Raw genomic sequence first — 22,576 nt, 5'->3', positions numbered from 1 at the left:
AGCCCAACCTTCCACCACACATACACGTGCATTACTGTAGGCTATTAAACGTGAGGAGAGCAGCTAACGAGGTAATATACCCAGACAGGAGAGATATCACCCGGCACACCTACACTCAGGTACAGGTAATCAACAGGCACACACATATATAAGGAACAGATAGGCAGAAGTACATATGGATACAGTTCGGTACAGCTACACTTCGGTACAGACACGATGGGTACGTGAATATATTAAAGGGTATAGATATAGGTACAGGTAAATACAGGTACATTTAGTACAGGTAAAACCAAGATGGGGATACAACTGGTCGACGAAGGGGGGTGGGTGGTGGTTGATGTGCGTGTGGTATGGGCGTGGGCGTAGGTGAGTACCCGTGACGTGCTCGGGCGCCCACACTGTGTAATTACCCCGGAGATAACGTGGCAGGAATCACAGCCTCGTCCCGCCCCCAGCTGTACCACCCTAGTGAGAGCCGCCACCCAGAGGTCCAGAGGTCGTCGACGATTGAATTTTTACGACAGAGCTGTACCACTAACCACCACCGCCTACCTGTTAAAACCTGCCGTCATCTGTGTTTATACGAGCCTAGACTACACCTCGACCCATCAAAGAAATGAATCCGTCGTCTGGAGGGGGTTAACGTGTGGACAGCGGGGTGGTGTAGTGGAAGGGGTGTTGGGACAGGTGACCACTACAGCGGGGTTGGTATACCTGTAATTACTAGCTGGGGTGTGAGTGTTCAGGTGTAAATGGGGTGCTCAGTAGCAGGCACCACAACACCTCGCAAGTGTAAGGCACAAGCGAGGCTGGCTGGCTCGATGCCTCGCTGGCTGGTTGGTTGGCTGGCTCGATGCCTCGCTGGCTGGTTGGTTGGCTGGCTTGATGCCTGGCTGGCTGGTTGGTTGGCTGGCTTGATGCCTGGCTGTCCTGCTGGTTGGCTATCATGGTGCCTGGCGAGTTAGTTGGTTGGCTCAAATGCGGATTGGCTGTTTAGCTGGCTACATAATTGGCTGGTTAGTTGCACTGTGAAGTACCTCCACACAAGCACAAGAATGGTTTTTAAAAGTATGTGAAGGAGACGATGACTTTCAACTCTGGGACATGTTAAAAAGAGTCTTGGTCTGGTTCCCTCCTCTCTGGACTCTGCAGTTGGTATGTCACGAACCGGACATTGTAATCAAGGACGACTTGGCCACGGACGTTGTGGACTTGTTTGCTTCAGCCACGGACTTCTCAGCTCGGTGTAATTGTCTGCTTACATCCCAACCATTTCAGACGTGGGTTAGGTTAGGTTAGGTTAAGTCAAGTTAAGCCTAGTACACACCTTTAGGTTCCAGTAACAAAACAAGAAATGAATATTCAGTTTTATTTTCTAAATATGTAGTTGATAAAATAAATATTCATAGAAAACAGTTCTCAGTTACGATCACCTGTATGTGGCGTGAACACTGCCAAATTTACCTGTTTAACATATAACTTATCCATCAATTAAGCAACATGTAACTTATCCATCAATAAAACAAATTATTAATACACATCACCATTCTTTAGTCAAAATCATTCTTATCCTCAGAATTCTAATTTAAAGACGATGGGTAAATATATTTTTTCTCTTCAGCACAATCCGTAGTTAATAACGAGGTATACGGAGGGCGCGTTGAAATTTTGAAGCGGTTACACCTTCGTTTACGATTCTTTGATTACATTTTCTTTCTTTACCTGAGATATAAGAACATGTAGTCCTATTATTCTCAAACTTTTATTATGATAAAACACTAACGTAAAAATCATTGGAAGAACCCAACTCAGGTTATTGGAAGTCAGGGTTATGAAACTTCTATGCTTCGAGGGACGCTATCGTGTTTACCGGCTAATGTTCCTAAATAGTCCAATGTTTTAATGCTTGACGGTCAGAATAGCGAGTCTTATAGTATGCTCTGAAATACTTCCTCTGAATGATCAACTGAAATGGGAATTTATGTTTGTTTTGGGTTCTGAAAACGCGGGAAACTCTTGTTGATGTGCCTTGACGGATACTGAAAACGCGGGAACTCAGGCAGGCTGCGTCGTGACTGTTGAGGTGCTGGTAACTAACTCCTCAGTACCTCGTATTTTTATCACCTGCCGAACGAGAATAATTTAGTGTCATTGTAATTAAACAGAGAGAAAGATTCAGAAACAGACAGACAGAAATAAAGAGGAGACAGAGAATATGAAGATAAAAGAGAAAGAAAGATTTCTCCCATAGACGAATAAAATGGCAACAAACGACAAGCAAAAAAATAGTGTAAATAATAATAATAATAATAAAATAAATCCAATAACACTCGCCATCACTAACCATTTCACCCTCACCCTCCCCCTCCTTCGTGGTAGGGGTCGGGTCGTTCCATGGTTGGACGTCGGCAGAGATGAACACGAGGTAGAAGGTGTTGCAGATGAAATAGATGACAGAAGCGATGATAAACACAGTCCTCCAGGCACTCAAGGTTTGCTGAGAAGGAGAGTGGGGGAATATAAGGGGGAGTGAGGGAGAGAGTGTGTGTGGGGGGGGAGGGGTTCTTAGGCTAGAGTGAGGGTGTGTAAAGGACTCGAGATTATTTGGTTAGGTTAAGTTGAGTCGCCCTAGGTTTGTATATTCAGATTGTGTTCGTCTCATACGTCCATGAAATTTCTGGACAAACTGAGAGAGAGAGAGAGAGAGAGAGAGTACTTACGTTACCATCAGTCAAGGCTCCTGTAACCGAGGGACTAATGAAACCCGGCAGTGTAGCGACAGTGTTGGTGATACCCATCAGAGTCCCAGCCAAGTTAGGGGAGAGGTCTTGGTGGGAACACATATACCCACTGAAGATGGCCCCGTTCATGCCCACGGCCAGACAGAGCACCACCATGGCTAACACGGAGTTGCAGTTGACGAAACACATGGCAATCATGCCTACCATTGGTCCATATATTCCTGTTAACGAATACAAGAGAACGGGTGTTGTGTTTACAGCTGGAGTATGATGACGACGCTTCCAGCACTCCCTAGTACACACACACACACACACACACAGTACGTGTACAATATAATTTCACGCCCGTACACAGGTGGGATTTACAGTCATACCCGGATACGCGTGGATTTTTGTCTTTCCTCACCTATGATGTTGGAGATCTTTCTGACGGCGAGGATGGAGAGTCTCTTGGTAACCAGGAGCCAGTCCATGAGGTTACTGTAGATGATACTGAAGAGCCAGTTACACAGGTACGGCAACCCGGACCTTATCCCGTTCTGTAGGTGAGGAACACTTGGTCACTCGCGAGCTGGCTGTGTGTTTGTAGTTAATCTTAACGAGTCCAGGGGTTAATGTCACTCAAAGCACTGTACTGTATATTTGTGGCAGAACCTTTCAGGCATTATCTGGGGGCACTTACAGGTACTAGCTGGAGACATCTACAGGTGCTAGCTGGAGACACCTACAGGTGTTAGCTGGAGGTACCTACGGGAGCTAGGTGGAGGTACCTACGGGAGTTAGCTGGAGGTGCCTACGGGAGTTAGCTGGAGGTGCCTACGGGAGTTAGCTGGAGGTGCCTACGGGAGTTAGCTGGAGGTACCTACAGGAGTTAGCCGGAGGCACCTACAGGAGTTAGCTGGAGACACCAAGAGGAGTTAGCTGGAGGCACCTACAGGAGTTAGCTGGAGACACCTACAGGAGTTAGCTGGAGGCACCAACAGGAGTTAGCTGGAGGCACCAGCAGGAGTTAGCTGGAGGTACCTACAAGTCTTAACGAACGTTACATCAACACTCACACTCTTCATGTCAAAGTGCTGGATGTTGCTGAGGTAGGTGGGGAGCTCCGTCAAGAGCGTGTAGAAGCCCCAGTTGCTGCCCAAGTGACCCATCACCGCAGCCCACACCGGCATCGATGTCAGTATCGCCTTCCACGGCAACACTACTGGCTGGTGACCATTAAGTAAACATTCCTCATCTCACTCAGGAATCCAGTACATCATAAAACATTTAAAGTGTAGCACGAATCACCAAAGATTAAGCACCCAAGTTTATTTCGCTTGAAGTTGAACCATCCAAATGCTAACCTATGTCATTTATGATTTTGGAACGATATCAACTTGAGTTGAAGACAAATAATTAATTGTTAGTTATTGTTATGTTACCTTTACCGTCTTAACATAATCACTTCGCCTATAACAAGGAGAAAATAGTTACGATATCAAAACACTGACAACTAGAACGTAGCCTAACTTTAACCGCCCTGATACCGTGACGCTCACAACTTAAAATAAAAAAAATACTTAATAACAAAACTATATTGAGTAATATGATTACTGACTCAATGAACCGGTGTACAGTCCACCAGATGAAAGAAAACTGAATGTTAAAAAAAGGTCAACATTTCCAGGAGTAACTATGTAAATCTTGTACACTAGACAATACCTTGGTTCTTTTATTGCCACAGTAGTGTAAAATGTAATGTTTCTCCTCTTCAGAGATTCTTGGATGAAGCTGAGGGTGATTATACGCCAGGCAGAACCAAGCAATGCTCCAGATAACTCCTAGACCACCAAAGACGTAGAATACAGAAGGCCAGCCCCCCAAGAAGTCAGAGTCACACATCCACCCGCTAGCGGTCAGCGTTACCACCGTCCCAAACTGTGCACCTGCGCAGATAATTTCCTCAAGATATAAGTAAATTAATGCTCGTTGACAGTATCTTATGATTATTAATCTATAGAAAAGATAGAGTATATCACACATTAATGCACTACAAGTTAATTAAGCTTTGTTATAAAGTTATTACTGACACTTACATCAACAATAAAAAATAATAAGATATAAAACTCTATGGTTAATTAAAATTGTGTGTGTGTGTGCGTGTGCGTGTGTGTGCGTGTGTGTGCGTGTGTGCGTGCGTGCGTGCGTGCTGGCCGACCTTCAGGTAATTTAAAATAAGTGAGATGCTGTAGAGAAAAGGGTGGAAAGGAGGCACCTGGGAGTGATGAACATATGGTGGTGGAAGGTGTTGTTGGTGGTGGTGACGATGGGAGTTGTTATTGTTGGTGGTGGTGATAGTGGTGGTGGTGGAGACATACCAGCGTACACTAGACTAGAGAGTTTGGCTCGCTCGTTGGGCGGCACCCAGCTGGCCAGCATGAAACTCATAGCCGGGAAGGTCACTCCCTGTCACACACGATGTATAACCTAATTAAATTACAAACAATGGTACAGTTTACATTCATTACAGGTGTTTTTATTAGTACAGGTATCCCTACATGTACAAATACAGGTTGCGTCATCCTCGTACATACTAGATCTCTCCCTCATGAAATCCTAATTATCCTTCTACATCTTCCAGGACCTCTTAAGACTCATCATCCTACCTCGGTGAATCCTTCGAATATCCTAAGCGTAATGAAGAGCGGAGCGGAGAACTCGGCACATATGGGAGACAAGATGGTGAACAGAGACGTCAGGAGGACCCCCATACCGTACACCAGCTTGGGGCCCACGTACTCCGCCGCCCGTCCACCCATTAGGTTCGTCACCGCATAACCATAGAAGAACGAACCCAGAACTAAGCCTTGTGTGTCTCCATTCCAGTCGAAATCGCCGCCCTGTAGAAGGTAACGTAAATTTATTACATTTGATTTTCTAAAGGGTATCGATGTTCCTTGAAGTTTGGGTGTGTGTTGTGTTTTGTTATATTAACTTATATTCTCTCTCTCTCTCTCTCTCTCTCTCTCTCTCTCTAAACATAGGAAACATGACATTACATAACACATCTCTCTTTCGACCTATGACAGTACATAGCAACCTCTCTTTCCTTCTCCATCTTTTAAAATATGACAACACAAAATCACATTTAAAACAAATGTCACATAGGGCAGAGTGTATGACTTTTCTTTACAGGAAATAGTCCACCCGGGCACAGGTCAACCCACATCGGAACCTAGGGGCCAAAAGATATGAATAAAAAGAAATTTTAAATAGAAGGGAAAAAGACGATATTAATCTGTACCACGAAGATGCCGGAAAATCAGGTATTTGAAGCGAGACAGATTGTATGAGTATGGAAACACAGAAGGCGGCAGAGCATTCCACAGTTTGGCTGTGTGAGGAAAGAAGGATGTACACACTACAACCCATGACAACTGACGACACGGGGGAACACGTGAACCCTAACCTCATTATCACTCTCATCTGGGTCATAGTCGTCTGGAAAGGGACACACATCTCCATCATGGTCGCTGGTGTTGTCATGAGGTTGAGGTTTGACCATAGCCACTATCGCCACGGAGAGATTCACCCTCATCGCGTACACCACGGCGAATCCAAGAAATCCCAAGAGAGCGAGAGTATGACGAGCACCCCAGAGAATCTTCGGTCCTGGGTGGAGAAAGAAGAGGCGTATGGGGGAGATGAAGTGTGGGGGTGGTGAGGTGTGGGGTTGGTAAGTTGTGGGGGTGGTGAAGTGTGGGGGTGGTGAAGTGTGGGGGTGGTGAAGTGTGGGGGTGGTGAAGTGTGAGGGTGGTGAAATGTGAGGGAGGTGAAATGTGTGGGAGGTGAAATGTGTGGGAGGTGAAGTGTGCGGGTGGTGAGATATGGTGGAAGGGTTAGGTGGGGGAGGGGAGTTATGGTAGAGGGGTGAAGGTGGGGTGGGCTGAGGGATGGGATGCTACTAGATCTGTCAATCTATTAAAATATTTTTTACTGTTTCCATGTATTCATTCTTCTGAGTCTTAGCTGTGTTATCTTATGTGCCTACTTCACGTATGAAAAATATACAAATTTGCAATAAAAAACCCGACAACATGATGTGTATTACTTGGAACATGTTGGTGGTCCTCTACCAGTTCCTGACGGTACTCCGCCTTCGTCACTACGAGGTCCTCTATTGAGGACATCATCCCCCAATCCACCTGGTCTTTCTGTTGAACACGCAGATCCTACGTCCTTGCTCCTGTCCTTAAAGTACTCTCAAGGGGATTACTGTGTACAGTGGCCAGATGACGAAGTTGGTCCCAGCTCTTACTGCTTATTGCCAAGACTGCAAGATGAAATAATAACACTAGGCTTTTGTCTTCAACTTTTTCTCATGAGGATAGGTAAGGTTAAGTTAGGTTAGATTAGGCTGTTTCCTCAATATTCCTCATTCTTATGTAACACGAAAATCTTTAATAACATTTAAGCCAGTTTGGAAGAGTTGGAACTTTGATGAAATGTTAAAAGTTGTGTCCCGTAGACCGAGTCCTTTTCCGGATACTATGCGCAACCGCTTTCATTTTTTCCCAACTGTAAAATTAGGTACAAGTACTGTACTCTGTTAAGTGATCTGGAGGTACTGGCGACCTTTCATCATTGAATCTCTCTCTCTCTCTCTCTCTCTCTCTCTCTCTCTCTCTCTCTCTCTCTCTTATCCCTGTTTCACAGCATTTTCTCTCTCCTCTGCAGTATATTTCACCTGAAGGTTAATCACCCTAACGCTAACCTAATTACGTCTCTAAAGCCGACCTTACCTAACATTTAAAATAATATGACATTAGTGAACCTTACCTAACCTTAATCCCTTAGATAACGTTAGGGCAGTTAATCCCCATGTGAAAGAAGCTTATGGTTGGGTGAATTTTCGGTAATCCTAGAGATGACGACTAACACCAGAGGGCGTTGTTCAATTTCGTTCATTTTTCCCACAGATGTTCTTACCTAATAGAACCTGACCTAACCAACCAGAGAAACCTACCTAACCTTACCTATCTTCCTAGCTCCACCTCCCAAACACCCGCCATATAAATCAGAAAGTACTTATTTTGATATCTTGTAACCATGAAGCAACTTGGTTGAAGTGTCATGGTGTAATTTTACGTTTTATGTGGACTTAAGAGTACTCTCAGTCGGTTGTAAACAAACTAAGCAGCAACACTCACTGATACGGCAAACTTTTCCGAGTTGTGTTTATGGTTAACAATTTTTTCACGTACAAAAATCACTTGGAGACTTCATTTTAGGGTCATATGATCAGTTTTTCACCGTGTTTTACCAGGCAATTTCCTTCATCCTCCATGCCGTGCTCACTACAGGTGATTTATGACCGTATAGAAAAATAAAAAAAATAATACAACTGAAAAATATTTATAATTTAAAAAAAAAGTTGTGCTTAATCTATAGGACTAACCCGCGGACGAGTTATTTTTATTAGTTTATTTTCTTGCAATATTTTCATCAGTGAGTTCTCATATGATGATAATCATTTATTGTGGAAATTCTTCGTTTCATAGATAATTAGGCGCCTAGGCGAGGATTAATTTGTATTGTGGGCGGTAATGAGGTCGCCCATAGCTAAGGCGCTAGTTTTACCACGCCCGGGGCAGTTTGTTTTTCAGCATGTCGTGTGAAGGCTGTTGCATGTACGTAATTTGCGAATTTAGGGATAAAGACAACGGGTCCCTTCAAATGTTCAAAGACCACGGGAGTGTTCATTTAAATAGAGACTGTCCACACTGCGGGAATTCCTGTACTTTCACACCGGAATTTTTTTTTTTCATTACTTCCTCAACGCCGTGGCTCGACCTTTCCCGCCATTACAATAAATCACACCGCCGACAGGGCTATGTAACGCCGATGCGGCCGTATCATGTCACGTCCAGAAAATGCCTCAAATTTTACCATATTATCGAAAGTGCTTTCTGTTTAATATACCTGGGAGTCCTGGGTGCTGTAAGGAATTTAGGTAAGGTTAGGTAGGTTTGTTTGGTTAGGTCTGTTCTTCATACCCACAAATGTTAAGTAACGTTTATTTGAATAATATAAGTTTTTTAGCATATTTCCAAAAACTACAACAATGTCCACTGTAATATAACAGTGAAAATCTGGCGTTTTTATAATTGTTTTCAATCAATTTCGCTCTCGGGTTAGTCCTATATAATTACCCCCCCCCCCATTTTTTTTGAGGAGATTAACCAACCCGGGCACAGGTCACTGACCTACATCAGGGCCTGGGGGGCGAAAATATAATAATAATAACAATGATATTGATATTATTATTACCATCATCGCCATGATCATTATTATTACTATTATTAAAATAAATCATCAGGTGATCCCACTAAAGCACCTGCATTCCAAAGGACCTTACATGTACAGTATATCCTTACCCAAGTATACAGGTAGGCTTGTCGGTGTGCTTATCTAGGGTCAGTACTCATGGTTGTCAATATCAACACGAGGACTGATAAAAGGCGAGAGAGTGAAGTAGAACCAAATTGATAACCTCAATTACTCATGTAAATTTTCGGTAGGTTGTGAGTCCGACCTCCACATGCGTTACATAGAAAGAGATAAGAAAGAGAGAGAGAGAAATAGAAAATAGGGAGAGACAGAGAATGAGAGATAGATAGGGAGAGAATGAGAAACGGAGAGATAACTTTTCTCGCATAATGGTTTGGCTAAGCTGAACCATCCTCAACATGGATTTTAAAAATAATTGAAGAGATTGAGAGAATGATTGTAGGAGTATGGGATAAACAACCAAATGGTGACAATGTGAGAGAAGAAAAGAGATCAGAGTCGAATTTACTGCAGCCTTGAATAAACTTAAACTTAACTGCTGCCATATGGCATCACGAAAATTGTGACCAAGTCCCAGGTTGATAATTTGACTTTCTGCCTCATTTACACACAATTGCAGGGTCTCAATTGTTTCTCTTACTATTAACAACACAACATACATATATTGTTTCTCACTTTTTATCTTTTCTTTTCATTTTTGTATTTCATTATTATTATTATTATTATTATTATTATTATTATTATTATTATTATTACACTGTTGTCATTATTATTGTTATTATATTTTATTATTTTTTATATAAATTTAATTAATTATAAATTATTATTATTCCATTTTCGCCCCCAGGCCCCGATGTGGGCCAGTGACCTGTGTCCGGGTGGGCTAATACCTGTAAAAAAAAAATAATAATCCCTTGCACCTGTTATCTCAAAAAAAAATTGACAAGCTAATTTCGGCTTTTATATGAAGGATACAAAATATATTAACGCACTTAATATAGGAAAGACGAGATATTTTATTAGTTCTATTTTGTTCGGGGAAGAAACAGCGTTAAACTGAATTAGTTTCGTATTTTCAGTCCGGTGAAATACCTGGATTCACCTTCTTGTCATTTAAAAACATCCCTTTAAATTTCACAAATAAAATGAGGGTTTCCTTCATAATAATGTCTAATATGAAGTTTGTGACCTCAGCGGACCTCCAAGAAGAGGGTGCAACCATCTGACTTCTAAGTTTCCCAGCTAATGTTCCTAACAAATAAATAAACGTTGTCTATGCTACAACATTTATGAGACTACTCTAGGGTCAGTCAGGTTAAGCTAGGTTTACGTTAGGTTAGGCTACCTTTTACCCTCTTCGCCACTGATCGGCTTGTTAGCCGCTTGGGCGATCGGTCACGTCTCTTTTCATTTATCTTCACCAAAAGATCGGCTCCCTAGCCGCCCGGGCGATCGGTCACGTCTCTGTCACGCACTGTTGGCAAATACTGGGCATGCACCGGCTCCTGAATGTACCTGAACCCGCTCCAGTGTTGGTCAAGTCTTGTCTTGAAAGAGCTCACACTCGGTGCCGTCACAACACTCTCTGGTAGATTGTTCCAAGAGTTTACAACCTTCACTCCGAAAAAGTTTGCCCTCACGGTTTTCTGGACTTGCGGCTTCTTCAATCTTGAGCTGTGACCCCTTGTGGGGCGAGCGTTCGCCAGCTCCAAGTAAGGACACTACTGAGTAGTGCCCCCTGAGATGCTTAAACACCTCAACTAGATCCCCCCCCTTGCCCGTCTGTAGTATAAGCTAGGCAAGTTCAGGCGCTCCAATCTCTCAGGGTAGCTGAGGTGCCGAAGTGCAAGCACCAGTCTGGTGGCCCTCCTTTGAACATTTTCAACCAACTGACAGTCCCTAGCATATCTCGGGGACCAGATGGGGTGACAGTACTCCAGATGGGGAAGTACTTCACTCTTGAAGATCGTTACGAGGGACAGACCGTCTAGATATCTGAACGACCTTCTTATAAGACCCAATAATTTATTTGCCTGATTTATCTTCTTCTCACAATGGCCCGAGAACTTCAGCTCATTGTCAACATCCACACCTAGGTCCTTCTCACACACAGTCTCAACTAGTGCAGTCTCTTCATCCCGTTGGGACACATGATACGCCTCCTTACCGTTGGTACGCCCCAGGTGCATCCTCTTACACTTCGTGACATTGAATCTCAGCAGCCATTTCTTCGACCATTCTTGGAGGCCACAGAGGTCCTTCTGCAGCTCTTCACAGTCCGCATGGTTCTTAATTTCCCGAAATAACTTGGCGTCATCGGCAAACATTTGTATGGAGGAGTGTACAACGTCAGGTATGTCATTTATGAAACAAACAAACAACAGCGGGCCCAATACACTGCCCTGTGGTACCCCACTTGTGACAGGTACAGATGACGATTTCGTGCCATTAATCACCACACACTGCTTGCGGTCATGTAGAAAGTCTTCTATCCACGCTAGGACATTTCCCCGAATTCCGTACCCTTCCAGTTTGATTTTCAGCCTTTCGTGGGGTACACTGTTGAAAGCCTTGGCAAAATCTAGGTAAATATGGCGATATTACCACCCCGTTCCAGAATATGGGTCCAAATATCCAATACCTTGAGCAATTGTTAGGTAGTAGGTAGTAAGCAGCTACCAAACAGGGAGGTACTACCGCCTGGGAAGATATTGGAAGCATAATGTGTTGTCTAATGGTAGACCCTGCTGCTATATGGCATCACGAAAATTGTGACCAAGTCCCAGGTTGCTCATCTTTCTTTCTGCCTCATTTACACACAATTGCAGGGTCTCAACTGTCTCTTACTGTTGACAACACCACAACTAAAACCGTACTCATTCTCGATCTGTTTTATTCATTCTATTTTATTCTCCTGTGTCAGTTGATATTAATACTGAAGCGGGGCCTTCTCGGATGGGTCCCACTGGTCGGGAAGGTTGTGGACCCCAGGGCCGACCTGATCATCATCAAGCTACTGGGGCCTCAACTGACGCCACTACGGTTGCTGGAGGATCGGCTTTTTTCACACTTCACTTTTCCAACATTCGCGGACTGAGATCCAATTTTTCTTCTGTGGAGCACCATCTATTAACCTCTTCCCACGATCTCTAACCCCGAACTTCAACTGACCAAAGCAGCTTCACCCAAACCTTTTCAAGTCTCTAACTACAACCTTTATACCTACTTCCGTTCTAAGGGAGGTGTATGTGCCTACTGCAATACACGTACACCTATAGCCCTACTCACGGATCTTGAATCTCCCCTTTATGATGTCATCTCGCTCAAAATATCTCGACCTACTGTGACTATTTTTCTTTGTTTCCTATACTGTTCTCCCAACTCTACCAACTATTTCGAACTCTTTGACTATCTCACTTCTTACCATGAGTCGTTGCTATCCACACACCCCAACACCGAGATCCTCTACCTAGGGGATTTCAATGTACATCACAGAGAGTGGCTTGGCTCTGCAAAGGATGACCCAGGTGGAGCTGAGGCACTCTCTTTTTCCTTACTTAATGATTTGGAACAAATAATCAAACACCCTACACGCGTTCCTGATCGACACGATCAACTTGCTAACATTCTTGATCTTTGTTTTACCTCTAATCCCTCACACTATTCATACTCAATTTCTGCCCCCTTAGGGTCTTCTGATCACAACCTTATTTCTATTAAATTAAACTGGGCACGACCACCTCCCCCACCCCCCTCTAAACGTCAACTATGGCACTATCGGAGGGCAAGCTGGCAATCCTTGCGAGAATTCTTCACCGACTTTCCTTGGGATGAATGTTGCTTTCCCACTCGGGATGCCTCAGTATGTGCTGACAGCAATGCTGGGGTTATACAGGGCGGTATGAGTGCATTTATCCCATCTTCTACCAAAGCTTTCACATTGCAATCATGGTTTGATCGCTCCTGCTCTCTTGCTTGCAGGGTGAGAGATAGGACATATCGAGCTATGAAACTATCTCTTTCTCCTATTACCCACACTTCTTTCATTACTTCTAGGAATCGTTGTAAGGCTATTCTTCGTAGGGCCAAGCGGAATTTTATTAAAAGAAAGACCGCTGTCCTGACTAATTCTTCCTCCAGTAAATCCTTCTGGTCCTTAGCTAAAAACATCTGTAACAACTTCTGCACGCCTTCTTTTCCTCCCCTCTTCCGTCCCAATAACTCTATAGCCAACTCTCCCCCTGAGAAAGCCAACCTCTTTGGCACCTTATTCTCCTCTAATTCCACCTTAGACGATTCCCACTCTACCCTTCCTACCCCTGCACCTCCTACTGAACCTATGCACTTTCCTATAATCTCCACTCGCAGGGTTGCCGGTGTGTTATCCAGGTTGGATGTGAGTTAGGCGCATGGACCGGACGGAATACCCCCTCGTGTTCTGAGGGAGTGTGCTGAAGCCCTGGCCCCTGTGTTTGCTCGCCTCTTTCGCCTTTGCCTCTAAGCCAAAACTTTTCCTTCTTCTTGGAAGCATGCCTTGGTTCAGCCCATCCCGAAGAAGGGTGACCATTCTAATCCCTCTAACTATCGCCCCATTGCCCTAACTTCATCCGTCTCTAAGATTTTCGAAACTATCTTGTACTCCCATTTTCTCCGTCACCTTGAACGCCTTTCTCTTTTGTCGGATCACCAGTATGGCTTTCGCCAGGCGAGATCTACTGGTGATCTGCTCTCCTATTGCACCCATCTTTGGTCATCCTCTCTTAGGGATTATGGGGAAACTTTTGTCGTGGCCCTCGACATCTCCAAAGCATTTGACAGGGTATGGCACAAGTCTTTGCTAACTAAACTTTCCCCTTTTGGTTTCTCTCCCCCACTTTGTTCTCTCATCTCTAGCTTCCTTGAGAATCGACCCATGGCAATTGTTGTCGAGGGATCGATTTCTCGCTCTTTCTCTACCAGTAGTGGCGTCCCACAGGGTTCTGTTCTTTTACCAACTCTCTTCTTTTTATCAATGATTTACTTCACACTACAGCTAATTCTATCCATTCTTACGCCGATGATTCTACTCTTCACTCTTCCTCACATTTTCCCCGTCCTCCTAACTCTCAAACTAGATCTGTTTCTAGAACTGATATCATTACTTCTATCAACGCTGATCTGTGCAGCATCTCTGAATGGGGAGATACAAACTTGGTTAAGTTCAATAGTAACAAAACTCAATATTTACCAATTACACTTTGTAAAGTAGACGATCTCCCACCAATTACATTTCAGGACGCTATCATCCTCCCAAATTCTGAAATACATATGTTAGGCCTCACCATTTCCTCCAATATGTCCTGGAAATCACACATCCTTAGTATAACTAAAGCTGCCTCCCGAAAGTTGGGAATGCTGTACAGATGCCGCAGCTACTTCACTCCTGAGCAGTTGCTCCAAGTATATAAGGGATTCATTCGTCCTAACTTGGAGTACTGCTCTCATATCTGGGGTGGCTCTTCTTCTGTCCAACTATTAGATAGGGTGGAATCAAAGGCATTTCGTCTTATTAACTCTCCTCCTTTAGTCGACAATCTCTCTTCCCTTTCTCTTCGCCGCAATGTTGCTTCACACTCTCTCTTTTACAGGTCCTTTAACGAGCAATGTTCAGTGGATTTGGCATCCTGTGTACCGCCGGCAAGGCCGTGGGTTCGTAACACACGTCTTGCCCGCGGTGCCCACCATTTCTCTGTGGATGTCGGTCACATGAGAATAACCCGTTAAATCTGAATGACAACACTGTATGGTGACTGCTGCCAACTGGGGCAAGGTGTTCCAGTTTGGCCACCATACCCTCCTCGTTTGTTATGATGAGGTCAAGTGGCTTGGGTGTTTGCTCCGCTCTGTAATGTGTCGGGTCTCTAACATGTTGGAACAGAAAATTATCTCTCAGAGTTTCTACAAAAAGAGTAGCAGGGTTATTCAAGTCATTCGGGGTGGACTCGTTTCTCCAGTCGATGTCGCCATAGTTAAAGTCCCCCATGATAAGGAGGTGGCTAGGGTTGAGCATCGCCGCGTTGTTTATTAAGGTTCTTAAGTTCCTTTGATTTAGTGGGCCACAGTTTGGGGATCTGTAGATACACCCGACGATAAGTAAGTCCCCTCCCTTTAATTTAATTTTACACCACTTGGACTCTTCATAAACATCCTCTCCCTGTACCCTCGCCTGGCTGGCTCTAAGGTCTTGCCTAGCGTAGATAACCACACCCCTCTTGCAAGTTTCTTGAGATAGGTTCGTAAATGAGTCATATCCAGCAATACTGAACTCGCATTCCTCTGGGTCGATTCTCCTGTTCTTGTACAACAGTTCTACAACTCCTACAATATCTGGTTGGTGTACTCTTAGTAGTGTTTCAAACTCCTCTCTCTTACCAAGGAACAGAATGGATATAGAATCCTTGGAAAGAATTCAGAGGAGAATGACAAGACTAATCCCGGGCATTAGGAACCTTGAGTATAGAGACAGGTTAAAGCATCTTAATCTGCACTCCCTTGAGAGACGTAGAGCGAGGGGCGACCTGATAGAGGTGTATAAGTGGAAGGCAGGGCTAAACAAAGGGGACATTACAAAGGTACTCAAACTATCCAACCAGGAGCGAACTCGTAACAATGGTTTTAAATTAGACAAATTTAGATTTAGGCGTGAAATAGGTAAACACTGGTTTGGAAACAGAGTAGTGGATGAATGGAACAAGTTACCAAATATCATCATTAACTCGAATACGCTGAATTGCTTCAAACATAGGTTGGATGCTCATATGAGCAATAGGGGTTGGGTGTAAACGGGACTGCCCAGTATGGGCCAATAGGCCCACTGCAGTTTCCTCCATTCTTATGTTCTTATGTTCTTATGTGTCAGTATTAGTGTACACGACATTCAAGCCAGAATTTGTTCTCGGTAACGTCTCTGCTCTTAGTAATAAACCCGCTCCCCCCACATTCTCAGAAGCTGCAGCATTTGCTAAGTACACTGTATTTTGCAGGGTGTGGTTAGAAATGTCATTGTTTACACGGCGCTCGCCCCCTCCTGTCCGGTAGGCTGAGCTGGTGCCGCCACCCGGGTGGGGGGTTGAGTGGGTGGAGGGTGCACTGCTGCCCCCTGGCCCTGTGTCAGCACACTTGTTTCCACTACCCTCCCCCTGAGTATAACCCATGTACACCTGTTCCCGTTCCTCCTCGACTCCTCCCTCTTCTGCTTCAAGTCCTGCAGGAGCTTCTTGTGCTGTTCCCTCTGCATTACCGTGCGGTCTGGGTGAATGAATACATCCCAAAATGCCTCGCTCCTTGCTAAGTTTTTTGCCTGCCGAATAACCTGCCATTTCTCCTCCTCACTCACTAGTGTGATCCTGAGGGGGCGAGGCTTAGCCCCCTGCTTTTGTTCCAGCCTCCTCACATCCTGAGGGGTTGATGGAATCTTCAGAACCTCTGTGCAAATATTTTGAAACAACACCTTATCGTGTGTTTCCTTACTCACAGTTCCCTCCGCCTGGCTCTCTGGGACTCCAAAAACTATTACATCGTTCCTGCGCTGGAGACGTTCTTGGTGTCCCTCCTCTCCCCTAATAGTAGGTCCGTTAATTTTCATTTCTTCGACACACTTCTTCAAAGTCCCAAGCTGTTGTAGAACCTGTACTGATCCTGCATTACTCTCCGCCCCCTCCCGTGGCCCTCCTAATACGTCAAAATAACTCCTCTTAGCAATTACCTCCATTCTATCGGCTACTTCCTCAGTCTTAGCAAGGATCTCTTTCCCAACTTGCTCCAGTTTGGCAACCAGCAGGGCTCCAGCTTCATCTATTTTCGTCCCTAGAGGACTCGTTCCCTTATGGCTTGCAATTGCTTCATTCACCTTGACTATGCAGCCTGGGCAATACCAGCAACAGCTATCATGCTTTACGGCAGTTAGTAACTTCCTAAACTGTGCATTAGTCAGGCCTATATCCTCCATATCCGACGTCTCCCTGCAGTAATCACATATCAAACTCATGGTTGTTGTTGTTGTGGGTGGGTGCAGACCGTGTATAGATCTACACCTATTTAAAAAAGTAAAGAGAGAAAAAGTACTTAGCTACTCTCTGTTGCCTAGGCGAGGCTAGGCTTGGCTATACCTTGGGCTACGTTATGTTATGTTAGGTTAGGTTAGACTGCAAAGACAAAAATTAGAAACACGAAAAAAATCGAATTGAAAATATTATGACTTGCGTAGAAATTGTTAACATAATCACCTTGGGTGGTGGAGGTCCTTCCTACGCTGGTGGCCGACTGATGCGTGAAGCTGGGTGTAGCTGATAATACGACTCATATTATTTTTATTATGTCACCGTAATGATGAATTAAATTAAAAAGTGAGTCTCCAGAAAGATACAAAACCTAGGAGGATTGGTAAAAATAATCCGAGAACGTTTAGAGCGGAAGAATGTGGTCACCAACCCTCAGCCATGAGAATGTTACTGCACTCTCAATGATGTCCTAGCTTTCCATGAGTGACAGATAGTTTACGTCTGAGCCAGTAACTTATCTATGGTGAAGGAGGTAGATAGTGTAATCTAATATTATCGTTTGAGTTGATTACTGGCATACCTATCGAAGTAAACAAATATCCGTATCTGGCCCTGGGCAAAGTATTCATTAAACTTTACGATGCTTTATAGTTGTAGGAAGTGAGATTTTTCATAACATTGGCAATTTTTAAGATTTATATATAAATTATCAAACTTCAATTTTAATGCTATCAGGATAATAATAGCCCGGAGTTCATCAACATGATGGTACTGTACCGCACCTTCAGTACAGCGCGGCGGCTGCACAATAAGTATCACTCAGTTCATCAGATTTGTCGATATATTTCCCGGAAGAAAATAATCTTGTATAATTATAATTCTGGTAAATAATGTTTATATACTTGTTTAATGATAAGTCCTGTAGAGAGGTAAGCATTGGGTGTACCTGAATGATTCAAGCCGTGTATTATAAGGCAGGCCTCCGAAAATTATTCTTTTTTCGCACAGTATACCGAGTACCTAAGCTAATAATTGATGAACTCTTTATACGGATATCAGTCTTGATGCATCATAGTTACACAAAAATTATGTACGAAAACAGCACCAAAATTACAGTGAAGTCCGACTTCGTTGGTACAGTATACTTACATAGTGCCAGTTAGGGCCCGGGTAATCTAAGGTAAGTTTTTCTAAGCAGTTTTGTATCTACTTAGGGTGAAGTCTCTGTTATTGTTATGCAATTTTGGTGGCAATTTTTTTGTTTAGTTAAAATCAACAAGTTGCATTATCACATCTTCAATAACGAGGAACATTCACTGTATAATCCCTTGATAATCAGCACCCGGAGTTATTGACGATTAAGTTCTACGTTGATAAGAACTCTAATGGCGAGAATGAATAAAGTATTCTCAGAGGCACTGAAATTATTATTAGTTTCTTTTCTTATGCCGACTCTCGAATTACTTGCACTGGGTAGGGTGGTAGAGATTGTATCTCGGGCAAATTTTTTTTTGAGTTTAACGTCGGCCCGTAATTATTAATGATGTAGTTCTATGATCTTGATATCTTCAGATTTGAAAAAGTTTTCATTTTTTGAAATCATTTAACTGAAATCTTGAAAATTCAAGTATTCCTGCCCTTTTGCAACACCTAAATACAACAATTTAAGTAAAAAGTAAATGTATCCAGGTTAATTTATTGGGATGAAATGATCCAGAATAGTGAAATGAATGATCTTGACTTTATTTATTAAATTTAATATTCCTTTAGAAAACAAAATCATCAAATACAAAAACCAGTTTCACCTGACCCAGTGTTACTACACAAAGAGAACATGTCTTTCTTGCTTCTGTTTCTCTCATCACCTCCCCTGCTGACCACCACAGGCTCGATGCAGCCTTCCCTCCTCTCCTGTTTTTGGCCTTGTGACTGCTGCTTCGCTCACCTGCTGTACTGCGCTCACTCCTGGGTGATAAAAGGCCGACAGGGTGTCATAAATTGTCCAGGAAAGCTCTGACTTGAACATTGGTGAGGCTGCAGGTAGAGAATGCTGCCAGCCTGGATATTATCCCGGATCTATGAGATCAGTGAGGGTCTTAACACCTAGATTGACTTCAGGAGTCTTCCTGACCCTGAAGGAATGGTCACTCAACTGATTCGTCATGCCAAGATTCTCTCCTAAGTCTCATATCCAAGATCTTTTTGAATGCCACTCTTCTCCTCCTCATCCTTACTGCAGGCATTGTTGTCTGCAAAACTGCCTCAGGATGAAACGCCACCAGGAAGATCTCCTCACGATCTGCTCCACAATCTGAACAACCTTCATGGCTGGCTCTCCAGGAGCTCCAAGCTGAAGAACATGCCTCGGACCTTCGGAGAACAGTGACTTGACCTTGGTGTTGAACCAATTTGGCAGCTGGAAGCACTCACGTCGATGGATGTTTAATAAGTCTCCAGGTTGGCAAAGCTGGTTCCTTTTCAAGTTCTGATGACTTTGTTTAAATTCTACAGAACACAAGGCCGTTGTGAGCCACCTAGAGATATCTTGAAGACTTGGACCTGTCTCTGCGGGTAAGCAAGTCTATCGAGCATGACCCCAGTTTTGATGGCACTGCAAATCATGTAACCACTAGTACTGGTCAGTACTCAGGTCGTCAGCAACAGCTATATTGCAAGCTCAACAGGTGGAGGCAGCATGATGATTTTTTAGCTCAGTTGTTCTAACTCAGTGGCAGAGTCAACATCTTGCCAAGAGGACCAGATAATCTGTTGTTTGAAGGAATCTTGCCTGCATCAGCTCCTGGATCAGATGTCTGGTAGCAGCTCTCGTTGGTGTGGAGGTCTGGAAACAATCCAGACCAGCTTCCTCCCAATCTTCCGCTCTATCCACTGCCAGCCCCCCCCTTGCCCACCCTGTGTTCGTGTTGGTTCTGTCCTCAATAACCTGGGGTCTGGTCTACGTTCCTCTCTCTGGGCAGTTCTGTGTTATCTGCCACTATCTCAGCTAGTTTCCTGATGTCATCTTTCTCTGGAGTGAAATGCACAGATACTTCCCCCTAGTTCCTGCTTGAGGAGTAGTGTTCCTCCTTCTACCATGGCAGGAACAACATCAGAATCTCCAACTTTCATGACACTTTAGTGTCATCCTTCTCCCATCAAAGAACAAACAATTGATTCCATTTTCTCTTATCCTTATCAAACTCACTCTTCTGGAGTTACCCAACAAGTTTCTCTGACTCCTCATACTTTATTTATGATCTATCACCAGGTGAACATCATGGTGTTATCAAACCACCGTCTTCCAGGCGGCTGTTTTACTATCTCTGCAGTTTCTCTGAGACCGGTGGTGTGGTGTCGCGCGTGGCTGTACGAGCTATACTCAGGATATCTTTCCTATTTCGAATCTTATGCCTGGAAGAGTTTGGATCATTACTTTCTGGGTTGGGGACAAAGTCACCATTCTCCTACAATCCAGCACTCTGGATCAGCCATGGGGAAGTCATTAAACTCTGAATCAGCTTAATTCAATCATCTGGCCTTTTTACCTCACCCTGGGCCTTCTCCAGGTCTCTTCTCTCAGCAACTCTTCTTTCTCCCCTCTTCTCTCTTGGCAGCCTCCTGTCTTGGACTCCGGAATATCTTGGCTGAAATCCTTGAGCCCTATACTCTTGATCTTCACTCTCTGTGCTTTGGCAAATACCAGTTCAGTCTGAGGGAATCTTCAGTTCACGCTTGCAAATACAGGAGATGTGGGCCTCGGTTTACAGTCACGATCGCATCAACTCAGGAATGGCAGAGAACAATTAGGCACTTGCAAATGGTATGTCAAATAACTGGTCAGTTGTAGCAAGCTATATACTTTAGGTTTTCTCCCAGAGAATATCTCTTACCTTTTCCCCAACTGGCTGTGATCTCTCACTAATGTTCTTCACCTGACTTTGTTATGACTGGAGGCTTGAACTGAGCGTTAGCCAGAGTGTACTATTATAAGACAACTTTGGTCATATCACCAGCATGTCTTTGTTGTGTAAGTTCTTTGGTTCTTTTCACTGATTTGCCTGAAGTTAAAACACCGTATCTCAAAGCATCTAATGTGCTCAAACTGGGAGCTCTCCCGAACCAAGATGGTGACTTTAAAGATAGCGGATTTTGGTTCTACTCAATCACAACCCCTGACGTATGCAAATAATATCAACATAAATGCATCAGAATCTGAAACAGAAAAATAACTGACCCAGTTGGAGTTTGACTAAAGAGCCAACAATCTAGAAAAGCAATGTTCACTATTTGGTGTAATACACTAATGCAGCTGGCATGCATTAGATTTTAGATAAATTTCACTTCTTGCAAATTCCCTAACAAAAGGATGTGAAACTGAAATTGTTTTTCTGTTTATATACACTAAAATCTACCAAAAAAGTGATGGGCCATTAGTTTTGCTTTGATCTTCCCTCCTATGACACACCCTACTGGGTAGTAACATGGTATAAATAATTCCTATCACTTGGAAATTTGCGCCCAGCTTATTTTACATGAAGATTAACGACCCATTTGCTACCTTAGGGGTTAGGGTAGGTTAAGTTATGAGTTAGTGTAGATTAGCATGAGGGTGGTTAATATCCATGTGAAGTAAGCTGGGGGACTAATATTTAGGTGTTCTGGCATATAATTTATGAAACGAACAGTAATGGTCCCAGCACACTGCGCTATTGTACCCAGCTTCTCACAAGTATGCAGCACGATTTCGTGCCATTAATCAACACATACTACTTGCGGTCATGAAAAATGTCTCCGATCCATGCTTGTACACTCACCCAAATTCTGACCTCCTCCAGTCTAATTTTCAGCATTTCATGAGGTATGCTATGCAGTGCCTTTGCAAAGTCCTGATATATTGTATATGTCGATATTAGCACCACGCTCCAGGAATTGAGTCCAAACATCCAGTACCTTATGTAATTGCGTCTATCATGTGTCCCGGCATAAAACCATGTTGGCATTCGTTTACAAGTGCTTCGTAGAAGATTTTCCATCAGAAACTCTTATAATGCTCTCTAGTGCTTAACACTGTACACACTATATGCTCAAGCTCACTGGCCTATATCCGTGGGGTAGTGATCTACCCGTTTGAATATTGGACTCGCATACTGTACGCCATTTTCCAGCCATTGGGGTCCTTTTGCAGGTCCAACCATCTGCAGAACCGGATTTTGAGTGGCTCAGCCAGGGCTCTTTTAAACCTTTAGCTTTGGTAATTTGTTCCTAATACACTCTTCTGAGAACATAATGTGCATCAGCGCTGTGTCAAACCGCCTTCTCTCAAACGCAGGGAGATGGTTCGCATAGTCTCGTGAACACTGAGGAAAAGGATTTGTTTAACACCTGCGCTTTTTATCTATACTATGAGGATGACTCACCCAATGTTAAATTTTTTAGCCTTCCGCGACGGTGGCGTCGCCAAGT

The 22,576-nt window shown here is 43.7% G+C and overlaps 1 protein-coding gene across 1 annotated transcript; it reads right to left on the bottom strand.

Moving 5' to 3' along the window:
* Positions 1–1,355: 1,355 nt before the first annotated feature.
* LOC121872939 (putative inorganic phosphate cotransporter) lies at positions 1,356–17,591 on the bottom strand. Its single transcript, XM_042376079.1, has 11 exons — positions 17,339–17,591; positions 6,835–7,056; positions 6,193–6,395; positions 5,390–5,623; positions 5,102–5,189; positions 4,446–4,669; positions 3,800–3,949; positions 3,148–3,280; positions 2,721–2,962; positions 2,345–2,497; positions 1,356–2,124 (listed from the first exon to the last, which is right to left on the bottom strand). The coding sequence occupies exons 2-11, from the start codon at positions 6,914–6,916 to the stop codon at positions 2,056–2,058; spliced, it is 1,578 nt and encodes a 525-aa protein (XP_042232013.1). The 5' UTR covers positions 6,917–7,056; positions 17,339–17,591; the 3' UTR covers positions 1,356–2,055.
* Positions 17,592–22,576: the final 4,985 nt, after the last annotated feature.

This window comes from Homarus americanus, unplaced genomic scaffold, assembly GCF_018991925.1.
Source record: "Homarus americanus isolate GMGI-L3 unplaced genomic scaffold, GMGI_Hamer_2.0 scaffold11022, whole genome shotgun sequence".
NCBI lineage: Eukaryota > Metazoa > Arthropoda > Malacostraca > Decapoda > Nephropidae > Homarus > Homarus americanus.
This window is presented reverse-complemented; position numbering and strand designations above follow the sequence as displayed.